The sequence below is a fragment of the Equus quagga genome, chromosome 5 (genome assembly GCF_021613505.1).
Source record: "Equus quagga isolate Etosha38 chromosome 5, UCLA_HA_Equagga_1.0, whole genome shotgun sequence".
In the NCBI taxonomy this organism is placed as follows: Eukaryota; Metazoa; Chordata; class Mammalia; order Perissodactyla; family Equidae; genus Equus; species Equus quagga.
This window is the reverse complement of record NC_060271.1, coordinates 86,800,190-86,819,317: the sequence shown is the minus strand read 5'-3', so window position 1 is coordinate 86,819,317 and position 19,128 is coordinate 86,800,190. Positions and strand designations below refer to the sequence as shown.

At 34.9% G+C, this 19,128-nt stretch overlaps 1 protein-coding gene across 10 annotated transcripts in view; it reads left to right on the top strand.

Annotated features, from left to right (window-relative positions):
* Positions 1-19,128, top strand: part of EHBP1 (EH domain binding protein 1) — a 403,867-nt gene that overhangs the window by 229,315 nt on the left and 155,424 nt on the right. For all 10 annotated transcript variants that reach the window (XM_046660551.1, XM_046660550.1, XM_046660552.1 and 7 more), the window contains one exon: positions 5,295-5,484. In XM_046660551.1, coding sequence (XP_046516507.1) covers positions 5,295-5,484 — 190 coding nt within the window. The remainder of the gene's footprint in view (positions 1-5,294; positions 5,485-19,128) is intronic.

Below are 19,128 nucleotides of genomic sequence, written 5' to 3'. Positions count from 1 at the left end.
TTCTTGGAAATAGCTAATATGTGATCAAAATAAAATTTCTCACGGGTGGTGTAGGTGCTGAGTAATAGCCACACACCTAAAGCATTTGAATGTCAATGCAAATTTTAAGTACAAGCATTCAGTCCTTCCAAGATGCATGAGTGTTACACAACACACACTCGCACACCCTGCTCTCTCCTATTAGCAAATTAAAGGGATGTCTAATGTTTACTTAAACTTTTAAAATGTCTTAATAAAAACTAAAATCAGAATCACTGGGTGTTTCCTTTTGACCATTCTTTTTTCCACATGAAAGTCACAGTCTTTACAAGTTTCCCATGAATAAAGAGCATTCTAAATTACTCAGTCATCTGAGGTTACCAGAGGGAGCCTATAAACACTCCAGCTTTTTTTGTTGGAATATACGCAGAAATTCTAAAGGTTGCTCATCAGCTAATGTGAGAGTCCAAGAAGAACTCTATATTAATTACTTATTTTGTATTTCTCATCTTTTTTCCCCAAAGTTTGTAGGTCCCATTTCAGTAGCAGAAATCTTCCGAAATTTGTTCTTCAGTGTACACTTGTGACCTTTCATCAAGTAAAAAGCCTATATGACTCATCTTTCATTACCAAACTCTTCCTGTATCCTCTGACATAAAACTATCACAAAGAAATAGTGCTTTGACGTGTAGAACAACTTTCAGAACCTCAGCATATCCATCACCTCCAAGGGAAAGTATACGCCCTTCAGTGCTTTTAGCACTTGTCCTTTACGCTTGGCAACTGCATGGGTTTCTCAGTTTTCTCATGTTTGGGGTTCAGCCGTTCCAGTTTATGTAGCAAAAATGAAAACCGATAAAGCAATACTATTTCTTCAAAAAATTTATGAAGTGACTTTTGAGGTCCAGCATGAAATCGTTTCTCATATGGTTGTGTGTCAGTTTCTCAAGGAAAGTTCCTCATTAAAATTCTCTGAATTTTATTCAGAGAAGCTACACACTCATTTTAATAAATTTGGATTGTTTTTCAAAAAAAAATACATTTTCAAAGTGAGAGGAAAAGAGTACAAATTTCACTATACCCTTGCTTTCTGTCTATTATTTTTTCAGTATATTTGTTAATCCAGTTTCTAATCAACTTTAGTTTTTCTTTGTATAATTCTTCTTCCTAGGTGAATTATTTTCTAAACAAATGTCATCATTTCTAAATAATGTCATTTAAAATTATTCTGTCTAATTTTCAACTTAATATAACTGATGAATTTTGAATTCATAATGAGTTAATGATATAACTCATCTATTACTCAAGTGTACAGTAGAAGGATAAAAATAATTCTTGTTTATTCAGAGTGATGTAGGAAACTCTGGAGTAGATTATTCAAATCATAGATGATCAGCAGAATGTGGAAATTGTGTTAATTCCTTAAATTATTTTTTTTACTAAAAATACTAAACATTTTTAAAAGTGCGTTAATCAGCAATTATGTAACACATTACAGAGAAAGCAGTGTTCACAATCATATATATACAATATTCCTATTCACTCTTTTTTATAGCATTTTGTAAATTAATATATACTTCACATAACTTAAAATTCCCCATTTTAAAGTGTGCACTTCAGTGGTCTTTAGTTTATTCACTGTGTTATAGATCCATCACCACTATCTAATTTCAGAACATTTTTGTCACCCCAAAAAGAAATCCCATACCTATCACTAGTTAGTTCCACTCCTTCCCTTCCCACATCTCCTGAAAACCACTAATCTACTTTGTATCTATATGGATTTGACTATTCTGGACATTTCATATAAATGGAAACATATCCTGTTCGTTCTTAAAGAGTAGGAAATTCACTTCTACTTAGGAATCTCTGATCTACAAGGAAGATCATTCAAAGCCCTTAGAAGTAGAGGCTTCTTGTCCTTATTCTGATTTAGTACCTAACCGGTGGTGGTGCCCAGCACACTGTTATCTCACAGGTAGATTTTAGGTGTGAAGAGATACTGATTCCCTTAGTCCTTTTGGCCGTCAGTTTTGGTCCAGAGCAGCTCAGGTCCTCAGTACCTCCATTTTCCAGCAGCTTCTTGTTTACTCTGTCATGCCATGCAAATTTCATTTTCACTACATGTCATAGTGTAAAACAGATTGAGAAATACAGCTCTCATTGTTTCAAGAAAATGTCCAATTTGATTATGTTTTTAGTAATATGAGCCTCAGGAACCAAATTTGAAAATCAATTGATATGAGCTTCTTTTCTACTTGCATTTACCTTCACTGTACAAAGAATACCAATATTCCAGTGGTTAGAGGGAGACCTAAGTGGTTAGAAGCAGGCAGAGAGATATGAAGAAAAAGGACAGTATCTAGATACCTTTGTATACCTACTAGGTAAGTTTTCTAGAAGTTGCATGCAACTAAGTATTATAAATTCTATTATCTGATGCACTGAAGAATTGACTGTTTTAAGGAATTCTGTCATTTTTTTCTGTTAAGCACAACTTCTTTTGTAATATAAATATCCTCTAACACTTCTGAGTTTTCCTTAAACTAGCTATACTTACCTAATGAATTAATAATAATTATTATTCTAAGAGCTACCATCTTACAAACTACTATGGAAATCCGTTATGGAGATGTTTAACTAAGAATAGTTTTTAAAAATACCACCCAAATAATTCACAACTGAGTTAATTCAGTTAGATTGAAGTGAGTCTGTTTAGTCCTAAAACATTTAACATCAGCTGGCAAGTAGTAAGTTTTTGGGGGGGAAAAATAGATTTTTTTCTAAGTTTTGAAGTTTTAAAAAAAATTCATTTTTATCCCATTTCTTTATATTTACCTCCCTCTAAACTACTTTTAGAGTTTGAAAAACAGCTATATGAGGCTATTGATAAAATTAGCAGTGTAAACAAGATTGTTGTAAGGATTAAATGGGTTAATACATGTCAAACACTTGAAACAGTGCCTAGCAGAGTGTGAGTATTTTATAAATGTCGGTTAATAATGTTATTGGCAAGCCCTCCATTCTAGGCAGGATCCAATACCTTTTCTACCTCTTTTCAGAGAGCATGTTTAGCTTTTTCTGAACACATAGTTATTTTAACATTGGTCTTTGCTTTGATTTCCCCAAGTTCTTCTGCAGGTGGTAAGCATGGGATGTAAATACTTCAAGCATGTCTTGGTTACTAGGCAAGAATATTTTGGTCTGTAAAGCTAATTTTCAAATATATGTTTCCTGCTCTTTTTCTCTTGAATGCACAGACATAAGAAGATGAGGAATAGGAAATAGGTCTCTATGTAGGTGCCAACTTCATTCAGTTAAAAGCAACTACTCTGAGCAGGGGTGAGAGAGATTCTGAGGCTATACCCCCAGCTCAATGGGAAGGAGTCACAACACTAATCATTGCCATGAGTATGGACATCACAAGTATGGTATATTTCCCATCTCTGGTCTAGATATACTTGGTACCCAGAGTCTCATGTGACCTGACTGTATATAAATCCTTAGGCAGGGGTGTAGATAATTTGTTACTGATTCTACATGAGTTTGGTACTATTGCAGGTCAAAGAACATGCACAATTGAAATAGAAGGCTATCACCAGTACAGGTCTTATATGACAAGGTGTAATTCCACTGGTATAATCGCTATGTTTGGGTGATCTGGTCCTTACCTTTGTAGACTCAGAAATTCTGTTGTTACTATGCATGCAGGATATTGAACTCTAGGGGACTGACAGGTGTTGGGGAAAAAAGTAACAATCTAATAAATAAGAACCAGAATAACAGTTTATTACTGTGTAATAGGAAGAGTAATCATCATGTATACCAGATAGTTGTGTTTATAGATAACTAACTGGGAAAAGAATCCATCTGCTCATAAAGGGAGTTAACAAGGAAGATTTTCTGCCTTGATCCAGACTGCAGGTAAAGAAAACAACAGTCTTCTCTGAAAAGTTATAAGCACAGGCCCACCCTCATGTGGATTTGACATTATGTTGGCAGGATGGTCTGGGAATCCCCAAGCCAAGAAAGTAACAAAGAAAGTGGCTCCTAAAGTGCTTGGCAAATGCAAGCATAAAACACTCTGAAGAGAGGCACTCCCGGCTCAGACTACACAGGAATTCTTCAGATTAAGCTCTGAACTCACAATCTAGAGTTACAAAACACACAAGGAAACAGTTTGCTAAGAGAAAGTCAGGAGACAAAGAAACACCAGGATTATACATGCAAGGACTTCAAATAATAGATTTATCAGAGACTGTAAAATAAATATGTCTAAATGATTAATGACTCATATTCTCTGTACCTGAAGTATTATACACACAGTCATATGGAGGAATATGCTTATTGAAATTAAAGATTCATGGAGAATTGAACATTAAATTAGACAGATGAAGAGACAAAAAGTTAACTGGATCATAGATGTAAGGGAATTATCCAGAATGTAGCACAGGAGAAATAAAAATTTGTAAAAATATAGAGAGAGCTAGTTCAACATTTATCTAATAAGATTTTCTAAAGAAGAGAATAGAGAAGGGGCTATCAAAGAGATAATGGCTGATAATTTTCCAAAACTATAAAACACATGAATCTCCAGACTCAGGAAATACAGGGAGTCTGAAACAGCATAAATTAAAAAGAAATCTACACCTAGACATATAATAAAATTGCTCAAAACCAGATGCAAAGAGAAGATCTTAACAACAACCAGAAATAAAAGATGACTTACAGAAGAGCAATATTAGGCTGACAATGAGCTTATAAAGTGCTGAGATGAATTAACTGACAACTAGAATTCTCTACCCAGCTAAACTGTCACTTAAGTGTAAGGCTGAATAAATACCTTTTCAACACCTTTGAGAATTTACTATTAACAGAACCTCCCTGAATGAACTTCTAAAAGATGTTCCCTAATGAAAAGGGAATTTAATACAGAGGAAGGGATGAAATGCAAGAACCATGTTTGGTGGGGAGCATTAAAAAAAACCCCAACATTTCCACGTCTTATTTCCTTTTCCTTGAGTCTGGAGAATATATAGCATTTACTGTTATTGTATGTATTTTTCTGTATATACTAGAGCTGAGCGTGACCTTGTATTTAAAAAACTAAAAAATACTTTCTGAGAGGGAAAATTTTTATTGCTAATGATTAACAAAAGAAAAGATTAACAGTGATTGTTTTCAAATTGTAGCTTATCATTGGTTTGTGTTTTTCCGTATTGTTTTCAGTATTTTCGTTTTACAAATGAAAATACCTTACTTGGGAATAAACTACTTTTAGAGGAACATTTAACAATAATTCTTCTTTCATTTAGGTCAAATCCTTTTTATGAACCTAAACCAACTCCTCCTCCAAATAATTTGGTAAACCCAATTCAAGAACTGGAGACTGAAAGAAGAGTGAAAAGAAAAGCCCCAGCCCCACCAGCCATCTCACCAAAGACAGGAGGAGTGAATGAAAACACAGCTGTTTCTGCAGGAAGAGATCTCTCTACTTCTCCTAAGGTAGGAGCTTATTCTTAGTAAATCACGTAGCATTAGTGTTTGTTCTTTTTCTCCCTTGCAATTTAATTCAAATTAAGAAAAGTCATTGTTAGCTGTTGTTGATGGTTTAAAATCTAAGTAAATCCATTATACTGCAACATTGTAAATATGTTTGAAAGCCTGTAAGTTTATAGTACAGTATGGATTGGATGGTTTGGGTTAAGATTTGTTTTTAAAATGATGTTTTGAAATCAGAGGAAGAAAGACATTATAAGTGTAGGGTTGGAGCATTGAAGAAAGGGTACTCTAAAGCAGCTAGGTATGAGAGACAGCTTGCATTAACACAGAGGAAGGAAATCATCCTTTGAGAAATGTACTGGGAAGTTTAAGGTTCAATACAGAGAAATGCTTTGTCAAAGAGTTTTAATATTGTCACTTGGATTTATGACAAGTTACAGTTTTAGCCTTATTGTCACTCTTTTAGAAATATTAATGCATGATAACTACGTGGAAAGGTAAAACAGTGTTGGAACAAAGTCTAAAGCTTTTAAATGGTTTGATTTCAAATAGTATAATATCTTCTATGTGTAAGGTAGAGATGTTGGGTTTAGCAAGTTTTTTTAGGTAAATAAGTCTTGCCCATCTACTCATGGGAGTTTTGTTGTTGCCGTATTACATTATTTGATTCTCAGAGGTAGGGGGATAAAACGAGATGAACTTGAACTCAGAGGGGTAAAGTAAATGTCACAGGTCCCCTAGCCAGTAGAGACAGGATTGGAACTGGTGTCTTCATTAACTGTGTGATATCTGGACCATATTTTACCTCAGGTTTCTGGGCTGCTGTTTTTCTCAAGGATATCAAGGTTTCAGTAGTTTCTCTTGGATTTTTCAGTTCATTCTGTGACTTTTGTTAAATGCCACAGTTCTGAAATAGTTTGTTTGTTTTACCTGTATTTTCATAGTTTTAGAAGGATAGTGCCTTCACTGAGGTCCTCACTCTGCCATTCTAGAAGTTAATCTCCAGGTGTTTTTATATCAGGTGTCTTTTTATACTTATAACTTTAAGAGGAGAAACTGGGACTAAACTCTCTCTTGCTTTGGCTGGGGAAAGGGGATGGGGAGGGTGGGTCTAAATGAAAGCAGCAGATGGTAGAAATATAAAGCAAAGGAAATGGCTAATTCCTGTACCATGAGAGTGAAACTAAAGAGAGTAACTGGGATACTAATCAGAATCCAGAAGCCATGTTGGTGCTTTATCCAATCTAACCATCAAGAATACCTACACCTAGGGGCAGGCCCGGTGGCGCAGCAGTTAAGTTTGCATGTTCTGCTTCAGCAGCCCAGGGTTCACCAGTTCAGATCCCAGGTGCGGATATGGCATCGCTTGGCAAGCCATGCTGTGGTAGGCGTTGCGCATATAAAGTAGAGGAGGATTGGCAGCAGATGTTAGCTCAGGGCTAATCTTCCTCAAAAACAAAAAAGAATGCCTACACCTAGCCCTTATCTCCCTGAAGCCCTAGTCCCTCGTTGTGTACTCCCTTCCTCATCCCTCTTCTATAGTCCATCTGAGAAGCTAATCACAAAATCATAATCCCTTTGTAGGGGATGGAAAGGAATTTAACAGTGCCTATGGCGTGCCAGGCAGTATTCTGTTAACTCATTTGATCCACAGAACAACCTGAGAAGTACGTAACTATTATCTCCTTTTTACATATGAGAAACTGAATGTTAGTTAAGTAGTTTGCTCAAAGTGATAAAACTAGTAGTGACAGTGCCAGGATTAAAATTCAAGTCTTTTGAGTCTAAAACCCATACTTTCCCATTGTGCCATTCTACCTCTAGAGAGATGTTTCCAGTTCCGAGTTGGAACTCTAAATGTATTTTTCCATAGAAACATTATTACATATGGTGATTAAGTTCTCTTGTAGTGAAGTATAACATAGCTATTTTTTACATTATTTTGAAGATAGTATCCCATTGCAGGTACATTGTAGAATAAATGATGTTTATAGGAAAGGCTGGGCATTTTACCACTATACTTGTCCTGGAAAATGCCTCATTATGCTCAGACACAGATAGTAGAAACACAATCAGTCATATCCACAGTAGCCATCTGCTGATCTGAAAGCTAGTTTGGATAATTCAACTATGTGAAACACAACTGTGAAAAATTAATTTTCAAAAAGATTGCTGATATAACAATGTACATAACAGTATAGTATGATTCTTTCTGATTGTATAAAGATTTACTTAAAAATCTTTATTCACATGTATATACATACACACACAGACGTACACACTCATCTCCATTATGGAAGGAATCGCAGGCAACTTAATAGTGGTTACCTTTGATAAGAAGAGTCTTGGTGGAATGGAAGATACACAGAAGATTGAGGAAGGCATTACTTTTCCTTTTTTGCATTTCTATATTGTTTGAATTTCGAGCCTTATACATGTTTTACTTCTGTTTTTGTTATACTGATAGAGGTTACTGAGTAATGAGATTATGGATCTTTTCTGTTGTTGTTGTTGCCTTTTGGAGAAGATACAAGATGACATTTCCTAAAAAAATGTATCCCTAAGAATAGAGGAAGGCACCCTTAGGTCTGAGCAGTGGGTGTTAAACTATTTGGTGGTGGCCTGGAGTTCCTTCAGACACCTCGGTGTCCTGCACTGAAACCAGGGAGGGAGGGTTAGCAGCAGGCCCTGGACGCCCCGTTCTCCTTCCTCAGCACAAATCCACATTCGTTCATTTCATACATTGGAATTTATGTCAGATTTCATTTGAAAAAAAAGTGGACCATTGCCAAACCCCCCCCCCCCCCCAAAATTGGAAACTACTAACTACACAATTATATGTGAGATAAGGAAGAAGATTAAAATCAATAGCATACTGACAATAATAAAATATGATAAATGACATCTGAGAAAGCACAATAGTGTGGGTCTTATTCATCACAGGAATAGACCTATATATTATATCCAAGTAGTTCCTGAAGACTTTGCCGTATTAAAGTTTAGTAAAATAATTTACCATTTTGGCAACCTTGAGACAACCTGAAAGAATCTTACTATGCTTAGTATACAATATTCCATTTAAGAAAGCAAGAAAGTGTGTTTTATATCAAAACATTTCTATTAAAATTATTACAGTTTTGATGCTTAAAAAGGTATGTTTCTTGGCCAATTATTTTCCTTATTTATAAATTGAAGAGGAGACAATAGTTCAAATAAAGCTTTTGGAAAAAAACAGGCTCAAATTTTAGTTGAATAATAAAAGGATATTACACCACAATTGTTTTGTATAACAAAATGCCAAACTGCACTCAATAGCAACTGACTGCAGAAGCTGAAGAGCACTCACTGTCGGAAAATGGCAGGTGCTCAGCCAGATGATTAATCTCCCACCTGTCACCTGAAACTACTTATTCTTAAGAAAATTTATGAAAAAGAACCAAGACCAGGATTTAAACAAACAGAGTGATAATAAGCATGTACTTACATTACAAATAATTTCAAACTATCCCTGAAGGCAGCTAAGGACCCCTCTGTGTTGTAAATCTACATAAACTCCTCACTTCAGACAATTGATTTCTGCATTTGTAAAAGGAGAAAACTGTGACACTTTTTAATACAACTTAGGAAAAAAGACCGATGTTTAGAGATTTAACCTGACATTAAACACACAACCATCCAACAAAATAAAATAACTTAAGCTCAGTGGTGGCTGACCACCATTTACTGACTGTGAATATAAGTTAATAAATACATAATTCTCAACTGCTAGATGTAATTCATGCAACTTAGTGTAAAATGCGATTCAGATTATAAGAAAGAGCTTAGGAACATAAATGAAATTTTTGCCAGATACATCTGCTAAAGTATATTAGTAAACACTATACATACCCAATTCCATAAAAATCACAGTATTAACAGCTAATTATCAATGACAATAAAGAATTAAGATAAATTAAACTTAAACTTTTGTGATAACATGGAGAGGAGCCCCACTGTGCATTCGATGATGAAATGAGCTTGGTCAAGTGGAGAAGGGCTCCCTCAAAGATCCTGATTGGTGAGGCTCCAGTAATTGACAGTGATACTACTGTCCACTTCCTCCATCTCTAAAAGTGGAAACCCCATCCACATCTCAAGGCCCAGCTAAATAACTCAAGCCTTCGCTCATGTTGTTACCTCTTTGCCAGAAAGTTCTGGCAAAGACCCAAGGTTTACACTTGGATATTTTTGAACTTGAGTACAGATTGCAGAAACTGTGAGAAGCCCGGGGTAAACCAAAGTCAAAGTTACATACAGCAGTCCCCTTGATTGGTCCTAGCAGCAAATTCAAACTGCAAACCAAACACGTGTTTCAGCTTTTGCACATAAAGGCCTCCTTCTAGAAATCTCTTTACCCTCATTTCTGTCTGTGCAAAATTGTGCAGAATGATACCTGTGGGCTATTCATGCTGAAAAGAAATAAACACACAATCAGACTATTAACTTCCTCCTATGAAAATGTCTCAAACCTTCCAAGGAAAATCATAAAAAGAATGAAGATAAAAATTTAATTGAAAAAATGTTAAATACACAGTTGTTTTATAAAATGAAATGCCAAACTGCATTCAGTGACAGCTGCGAGGGGTGGGGCGGAGGGTAAGCTCAAGTTACGTGTAAAATTTTTACTTATTGGGATACCTTAATTCCCAGAATACCCTATTCCTCAATAATACTGAATAAGTGGGGCCCTACTGTGTGTATTACTTTTTCTATTTTTGGTCAGTACTTTTTTGATTAAGACAAACAGAAAAAGCCATTTGGTTGATTTTTTTTTTTTTTTTTGCTTAAGCAAAAAGGATAACTTGTTATAAAGATAAAAGGAGATTTTCCAGAACCCTTCGCAGAGGATATAGCTGGGCCTTAGGAATCAGCCTTAGTTGTATCTGCTTGTTTCTGGAATGCATTCAGTGTGCCTTTACTTTTTTAAATAATAACTTAGTTGAGCTTGTTTTCTCCCTGCAAAATAGATTGTGTTCTGGAATTTCCTATCTCCCCCATGCTTAGCTACCCTTTTTTCAGTGTGGCTGACTTTAGCTAAACGTTAAGAACAAATTACATTGAATCAACTACTTTTTCTTAATGTGTACATGGAGCCTCCCAGAATAGTTATTTTTTAAGATCTCATTAATCAAATAAGTCTCTCTGGTTAATGGAATTTCAGTTGGAATTAAGATAATCTGTGGCCAATAGAAAGCTTCAAATAACAGCTTAAATAAAAGAAAAATTTATTTCTGTTCGAAAACATTGACGGTTCAGTGCTGATGCAGTAACCTCACAAAGTCATCAGGGTTTTTGTTTTGTTCATCTGCCATCCTCAGCATAGACTTCTGCTTTGTGACTGAGGATGGCTGTTTGAGCCACAGCCAATGTGCTGCATTCCCGTCAGCAAGGAGAAAGAGGGGCCAGCACCATGGTGTAGTGGTTAAGTTTGGCATGCTCCACTTTGGTGGCCTGGATTTGTGGGCCTGGATCCCACGTGTGGACCTAGACCACTCGTCAGCCATGCTATAGTGGCGACCCACGTATAAAACAGTGGAAGATTGGCACAGATCTTAGCTCAGGGCGAATCCTCCTCAGTGAAACAAACAAACAAGAAGAAAGAACAAAAAATGCCCACAGATACATCTAGCAAGGAAGACTAGAAAATGAATCTTTATTCTGGACAATTGATTATCTAGCTAAAAATCAAGAGTTCTATTGCTAAGGAAGAAGAGTAGAATGGATATTAGAGAATAGTTAGCAGGCTTTGCCATAGGTGTTTATTTAAAATGTGTGTTTTAAGGGGCTAGCCCCGTGGCCAAGTGGTTAAGTTCGTGTGCTCCGCTTCAGCGGCCTAGGGTTTCTCTAATTTGGATCTTGGGTGCAGACATGGCACCACTCATGAAGACATGCTGAGGTGGCATCCAACATGCCACAACTAGAAGGACCCACAACTAAAAATACACAACTATGTACCGGGGGGCTTTGGGGAGAAAAAGGAAAAGTAAAATCTTTAAAAAAAAGAAATCTTTAAAATCTGTGTTTTATAGTAGAGATGCAAATAAGTCCAAATCTTGGTGTCTGTTTTATGAAAAAACCTGAATAATAACTACTTGAAACAGCCATTTTAAAGTGGAGTTTGAAAACCAATCATGCAAACTTTAGAGGAAAAGCATCATAATATTTTGCAACTGAGCATAAAGAAGTCTAGGAACAGTACAGTAGAATGCAAAAAAAAAAACCACACACACACAAAACACAAACAAAAACCCAAGCTGTCAAAAGTTGAATAGTATTTCCTTCAAAATCAATTCACTACATTTATATAATGGTGTCTGAAAAGATATGGTAATTTTCAGAGCATAAAATTACTGATGAGGATACTGAGAAACCTTTTTTTTTTTTGGCACCTGTGATATCAATTCTAAAATATGTTTGGCTGTGTGCGCTGGAGGGCCTGGACTAGAGTGAAACAAGAAAGGCTCCTAGGGCACACAGTTTAAATTAAGACACTGCATCTGCACCACCCTAAGAGTGAATGCCTCCTTAAGTCTGTGCTCTAGACACTGCCTTGCCTCACTCTAGTCCCAGCCTGGTGCACAGATGGGGCAAATCTGACAGACAAATGTGCAGTAGCAGTAACCCACTTAAAGGCCTTTACAAACTAAAAGAACCAGCAACCATAGTGTTGAGGACATGTCTAAGAATTGGCCTCTTGATTTTTCTAACTGTATTCAGTGAGAGAGAGGAAAATGCTGAATTTTATTTTAAAAAACAAACCATGACTAGGATGCTTGCCTTTTGAAACAATCTTGTAGAGTAATTAAGTGTGATTTTGAAAAGGCTGCTCTTTTATATCACTATATTCTGGAGTAACTGAATTAAAGTGCCTGTCACAGTTTTCCAGCTGAGGATTGAGCTGCCGTTTTTTCTTATGGAGACAGAAGTGCCCTCACATAGGGAAAGAACCTTAATAAGGAAAGTAAATTATTTGCATACTTTAATGATAAAGAATGAGTCGTAAGTTTGGCTTATTTGCTAAATGCTTTATGAAGTCTAAGCAATTAGTAAAAAATGGTCAACTGAGTGTTATTGATGCAGGATCGCTTTAGGGTACAATATTGATGATAAATGTGAATGAAAGGTTAGTTAACCCTTTACTGTGTGAAGAAGAGGAATGTAACTAGAGTATTTGAACAGATTTGTACAAACTATGACAGAACCCTTTTCAACACCCAGTACAGGATAAACTTTGCTCTGTAATAATAAGAAACCAACAGAAACAAAAAAATGAAAAGACCTACAACAGCATGCACTGCAGGGCCAGGACTCTGGTGAGGCAAGAGAGATAACTAGGGTGCAAAATTTAAGAAGCCACTAACTCTTGGGGTCATGCAAGTGCAAATTTGGCACTTGTTTAAACCCAAGAGTTAATGTCTCCTTAAGTTTTGGCAGTAGGTGCCTCATTCTTAAGGAGATACTCATTCTCAGTATCATGTGTAAACCTGAAAATGAGCACCTTCTTAAATTTTGCAAAAAAATTTGGTCATAAAAAGGGGACTAATCTTAGCCATAAATGAGTAAATGACCAACTGTAAAATGAGCAGCACAAAAACAAAGGTTTAAAAAAAAAAAAAGCAGTATTTTTAGTCTAACTTGATAAATGAAACAAGAGTAAGTAGTCACCAAAATAATGATCTGAGGTAAAATGTTCATCATGGGTGAATCTAAATAAAGCATATGTGGGTTTTTATTGTACTATATTTGCGACTTTTCTGTAGGTTTGAAATTTCCCTCCAAAAATGGTAAAAAATAATTTGAGAATAGGGAAAAGATCCTAAATATGAAAAAACATAATTTTCAGATTTTAAAATTATAAACAACTGATAGTATATTAGAGAGCATCCAATTAATGAATTAAAAGATAAGCTTGAAAAATTCTCTTTAGAATTCGAGGTGAAAAGCTGAAGAGATTAAAATTATGGGAGGAAAAATAAAAATGAAGGATAGAGTCAGGAGATTCACTGTAGTTATAATAGGGTTACAGAGAGGAGAACAGATAGAGGAAAATAATTTGTCAAAGAGAGAGAAGAGTCTGTATATGAGCTGGAGAAAGACTTTTGTCTTTAGATTAAAAGGGCTCACAAGTACCAGGCAAGATGAATGGAATGAGATCCAAACCTAGACATATCCTGATAGTAGTTTTGAATTTCAAAGGCATGTTGTCTACAAAGTAAAGATTTTACTCTCAGGTGCATTAAATGCTGGAGATAGTGGGTCATGTTTGCATGAGTAAAAAAGAATAAATATCTGCAGAAGGATTGAAACAAATCAAATATATAAAATATCATGAATTTGTAATGATAATACCAAAATAATTGACTTTGGAGGTTGCTAGGGCACCAACTCCTTATTGTGTAAATTGATAAATAGAGGAAAAGAATGAAGTATTCTGATTTTCTTTTATGAGCTATATATTTCAAGATAATTGGTTTTCCCATAGGATTCTAGCTATGAAATGCAGATAGAATGATATCATTAGAAAACTCATCATTTTGTAATTGCTAATAAAATAATGGATCTAGCAGCAATCAGTATAACTGCTAAAACTGTTAGTGGAGAGGTTTTATAATAGATGAATGGATCGGGCTTATATTCAACTCTAGTGATCAATCTTAATATCATTAAGAGTAAGGCAACGAGTCATTTTGTACTTCCTGATATATTGCAACGGCAAGTATATAGAACTAACTATAAAGTATACTTGCCAAAGAGTTAAAGTGAGAACAAGTCAAGCCGCTGGTTGTTACAGCTGTCGGTTTACAAGAAATACCGGGGGACAGACAAACCTGTTAATGATATCATGAAGATGCAATCAACCAAAATGGAATGTGGGAAATCCTCCAGGACAAATGACCCAATTCATTTAACAAATGAATACCTTGGCAAAAGTGGAGGAAATGAGAAGGAGAAATTTTAAATGTATTTATCTTTTAGAGATATGTACTGAATTATTTACTGTTGAACTGATAGAATTCTGGGATTTGCTTTTAAATACTCTAGAAGGAAAATGTGTGTGTATGTGGACAATATTTGGAGGGAATGACAAAACAAGATTGGAAAAAATGTTCATAACTTTTGAAGCTGAGTAGTGGTAACATGGAAGTTCATTATAATATTTGTTCTACCTTTGAAATTTTCTATTATAAGAATTTTTTAGGGGCTGGCCTCATGACCAAGTGGTTAAGTTTGCACTCTCAGCTTCGGCAGCCCAGGGGTCTCTGGTTTGGATCCTGGGTGTGGATCTACACACCACTCTTCAAGCCATGCTGTGGCAGCATCCCACATGGAAGAACTAGAATGACTTACAGTCAGGATATACAACTATGTACCGGGGCTTTGGGGAGGAGTCAAAAAAAAAAAAAAAGAGGAATATTGGTAACAGATGTTAGCTCAGGGCCAGTCTTCCTCACCAAAAAGCATAGCTTAAAAAAAATTTTTTTTAGAAAGACCTGAAGAATAGAGTAACACGTAGCATAATTCTAATTAGACTCTAAGAAGGAGGAGAGAGAGTAGAGCAGAGATTATATTTGAAGAGATAATGGTTGAGAACTTTTCAAAGCTGGTGAAAGACAGTCTGCTGATGCAAGAAGCATAGCAAATCCCCATCAGGATAAAAGAAATCCAAACCCAGAGTGCTTGTGGTGAAACTTCAGAAGATAAATAGAAATATAGATAGATAGATAGATTGGTAGAGGGAAGAAAAAAAGGGAGAGAGAGAGAAAAAAGAAAAAGTAGATAAGATCTTTAAGAAAGCCCAAGGATGGGAAAAAGCCAAAATATCTTCAAAGGAATACTGGTGTTTTCTCAACAGCAACAATAGAAGTCATAGAAATGAAATGATGAAAGAAAATAACTGCCAGCCTAGAATTATATGTCCAGTGAAAATATCTTTCAAGAATGAGGACAAAAATAAGGAGGTTTCCAGACAACTAAGTTTGTTACCAGCAGATCCTCACTCAAGGAAATATTAAAACATAGAATTTAGGCAGAAGGAAAGTATTCATTAGAGGCTCAGGAATTCGAGAAAGAAAGATCACAAAACAGCAGTTATATGGATAAATTTAAGCACAAATTGACAATATAAAACAATATCTAATGATAGGCTGAAATAAAATAATTAAAATAAATAACAATACTATATAAGTTGGGAATGAGGATAAGTATACTAGTGTATTCTGAGGTCCTTGTATTATTGAGAAGAAGAATAAAGATACTGATTGCTCTTTAGACATTAATTAAGTGTGTTGTAATTTTTTTTTTTTTTAAAGATTTTATTTTTTTTCCTTTTTCTCCCCAAAGCCCCCCTGGTGCATAGTTGTATATTCTTAGCTGTGGGTCCTTCTAGTTGTGGCATGTGGGACGCCGCCTCAGTGTGGTGTGATGAGCAGTGCCATGTCCGCGCCCAGGATTCGAACCAACGAAACACTGGGCCGCCTGCAGCGGAGCGCACGAACTTAACCACTCGGCCACGGGGCCAGCCCCAAGTGTGTTGTAATTTTTAGGGAAACTATTAAATGAATAGAAACATAATGTATAACTTCCAAACTAGAAGAGAGAATACAGGAAAGACTTTTAGAAATAATAATACAATAAAATAAGATAAATTCAATTATAGGAAAGAAAAATGAACATGAAGTGGCTGGAACAAATAGAAACCTTGAAATAATATGATGGATTTAGACTCAAATTATTAGTAATTATATTAGATCTAAGTGGACTAAATACTGCAGTTAAAAACAAAGATTATCAGCCTGGATTTTTTAAAAAAAATCTAACTATACACATCTAAAAATAGTTGTGCAAAAAATTGAAATTAAAAGACTGAAAAAAGATTTATCATGAAACATTAACCAAAAAAAAGTGTAACCATATTAATAACAAATATAATGAGTTTTAAGGCTAAATGTATTACTAGATATAAAGCTGATCATCTCATCATGATGGAAGGTTCAGTTCACCAGGAATATAATAACTTGTGAATTTGCATCCAGCTGGTAACGTATTCTCAAAATAGACAAAGGTAACTTTGAAAGAACTACAAAGAGAAACAGATAATTCATATCATAGCAATTATAGCACATCTCTCTCTCTAATTGATGGTATAGACAGACTAAAAATTAGTAAGATTTAAAGACTTAACAATTTTGACCTCATAAAACACTACACTATACAACTGCAGAATTCATTTCTTTACAAATATTGACCATGTCTTAGGCTTTAAAGTAAGTTTTCAACAGATGTAGAGGGTTGAAATTATGTTTTCTGCCATAGTGGAATTAATCTAGAAATCAATAACAAGACAATGAGAACAAACCCGTATACTTAAAAATCAGTATATATGTTCAAACAACCTGTGGGTCAAAGAAGAAATTATAACAACAAATGGACTATAAGACCAATGAAAATTTTTGGTTTTAGAACTTGACATGTTGATGAGGAAGATATTTACAATCAACTTGAACTCCTGTAATCACTTTTATGAAGGTTTTATGTTTACTTAAACTTCTTGCTTGGCACTGTTTTTTTTAATGTAAGTCCCAACTTGAAAGGCTTGAAGAACAAGCCTGACATGTTTGAACTTGGAGAAGAGTCTCAAAAACAACCACAGTACAGTTGAGTTAATGGAGCAACTAGATATTATGAAATGGCTTAATATTTCTTTTGCTGTCTGTTTCCATGGCATTTAAGGAGGAAGTTAGGACATATTTTCAATGGTAATAGGTATTCTTTAACCAGTTTATGTACAGAAGGCCAAACTACTGTGGGACATGTAAACTCTCTAATACCTTGATTAAGAGTTGTAATCTAAGGATTAATATATACACTATATGTTGGCTCCATTAGTGCCATTATCATCAAGGGTGTGTGAGCATTTTCTTTGCAAACATGCATTTAGTTAGATCATTTCATTAGATTTTAAATTTGTAACCCAGGAATCTTAGTGTCCGTTTTTTAAAAAACTTCTAGTCAACATTCAGTAGAGTGCTGCAGAAAGGAGACTTTTAAAACCAGATAAACCTCTCTAATAATGAAGTTATTGAGAAGCAAAGCCAATAATTGAAAATACATTGTGAATAAATTAATAATTCTTTGGGAATGTAAGCTTGTAAAGTATTTAATAAGTTCATAGTTAAGTTTATATTACTTAACAGTAAGATATATTTATGTTCTAGTACTAAATTCCAGTTTGGGACCATTGTCATACCCAGAATGCGTTGTGAAACTTGAGATAATTGTTTATCTTCACTAGATCAGAATTGCTAATTCTAAGATGTAATACTTTGGATAAAAATCCTAAAGCTATTTTGCCACCACCACCGTCACCAGATACTATTGCAGTGGAAACTCTTCAGTGTTTATCTATTTAACTCTTAACTGCCTTTGGAAAACTTAGGTTTTAACATGATGGGCTTTTTGTGTGTGTGTGTGAGGAAGATTAGCCCTGAGCTAACATCTGTGCCCATCTTCCTCTATCTTATATGTGGGATGCCTGCCACAGCATGGCTTGATAATCAGTGCATAGGTCTGCACCCAGGATCTGAACCGGTGAAGCCTGGGCCACTGCAGCAATGGAGCACGCAAACTTAACCACTGTGCCACTGGGCTGGTCCCTGGGTTTTTTTTTTTTTTTTTTTTAAACAAGGACCATCCACATTTAACTTCTTATAGTAACACCTTATATGTAGGCAAAACAGAAAAGGCTTATCTAATTGAGTGATTAGTATAAGTAATAGAGTTTAATTTTTAATTTGAATAGAAAAACAGTTTATTCTTTCATGTACTCACAGTAACTCAATTTATTAAGTAGAGCTTTTCATTTAGCCTGACTGTAATGAGTTAAATATATAAATAGTGTACACTTAAGATTTTCATGCAATGTAAAGAAGTTTATTCCATTATATATTGTTTCCTTTATATATATTTCTTTAAAACTTATTAATATTTTTAATTTACTTAAGGAAACTTTACCTTATACAGCAGATGTTATCCTTATTTCAGCCCATACTGTTCTCACAAATTTAGAATTGACTAAAACAAATAAAATATTTTTAATATAGAAATTATTTTACTTATTTGCTTTTTTCCCCTAGAAAAAGTGTGTTTCCTGTAGAACACCTCTAAATTTTTTGGAAAGAAAAAATTGCCTCAAAATATTTGCTTAATACAAATTAACATACCTTATCCAAATCATTTCCAATTCTATGTTAATAACATTTGAATGATGAAGCTTCAGGGTAGACATAACCAAAGATATTACTAGTGTGTTTCTTAATTTTGAAAATATTAACTGAGACATATGTGCACTTTATAATTTCCACGAGCAGCAGTTATAACTTTGATAAACATTAGCAATAAAAAGACATTCATGGAAATTTCTGAAAGATATGTGTCAGTAGAAGTGCTATCTTTATATGACTCTGAAGTCACGCATTTATTTACCTGAAGGAAGCGTCAAAAGTAGTCTTGTCCTAACTCTTAGCTTCCTAACACCTGAAAAAGAAGGAAAAGCTAAATGAACAGTATATGGTTTGCCAAATGCTTTTTAAAAAGTTGAGTATATATAGT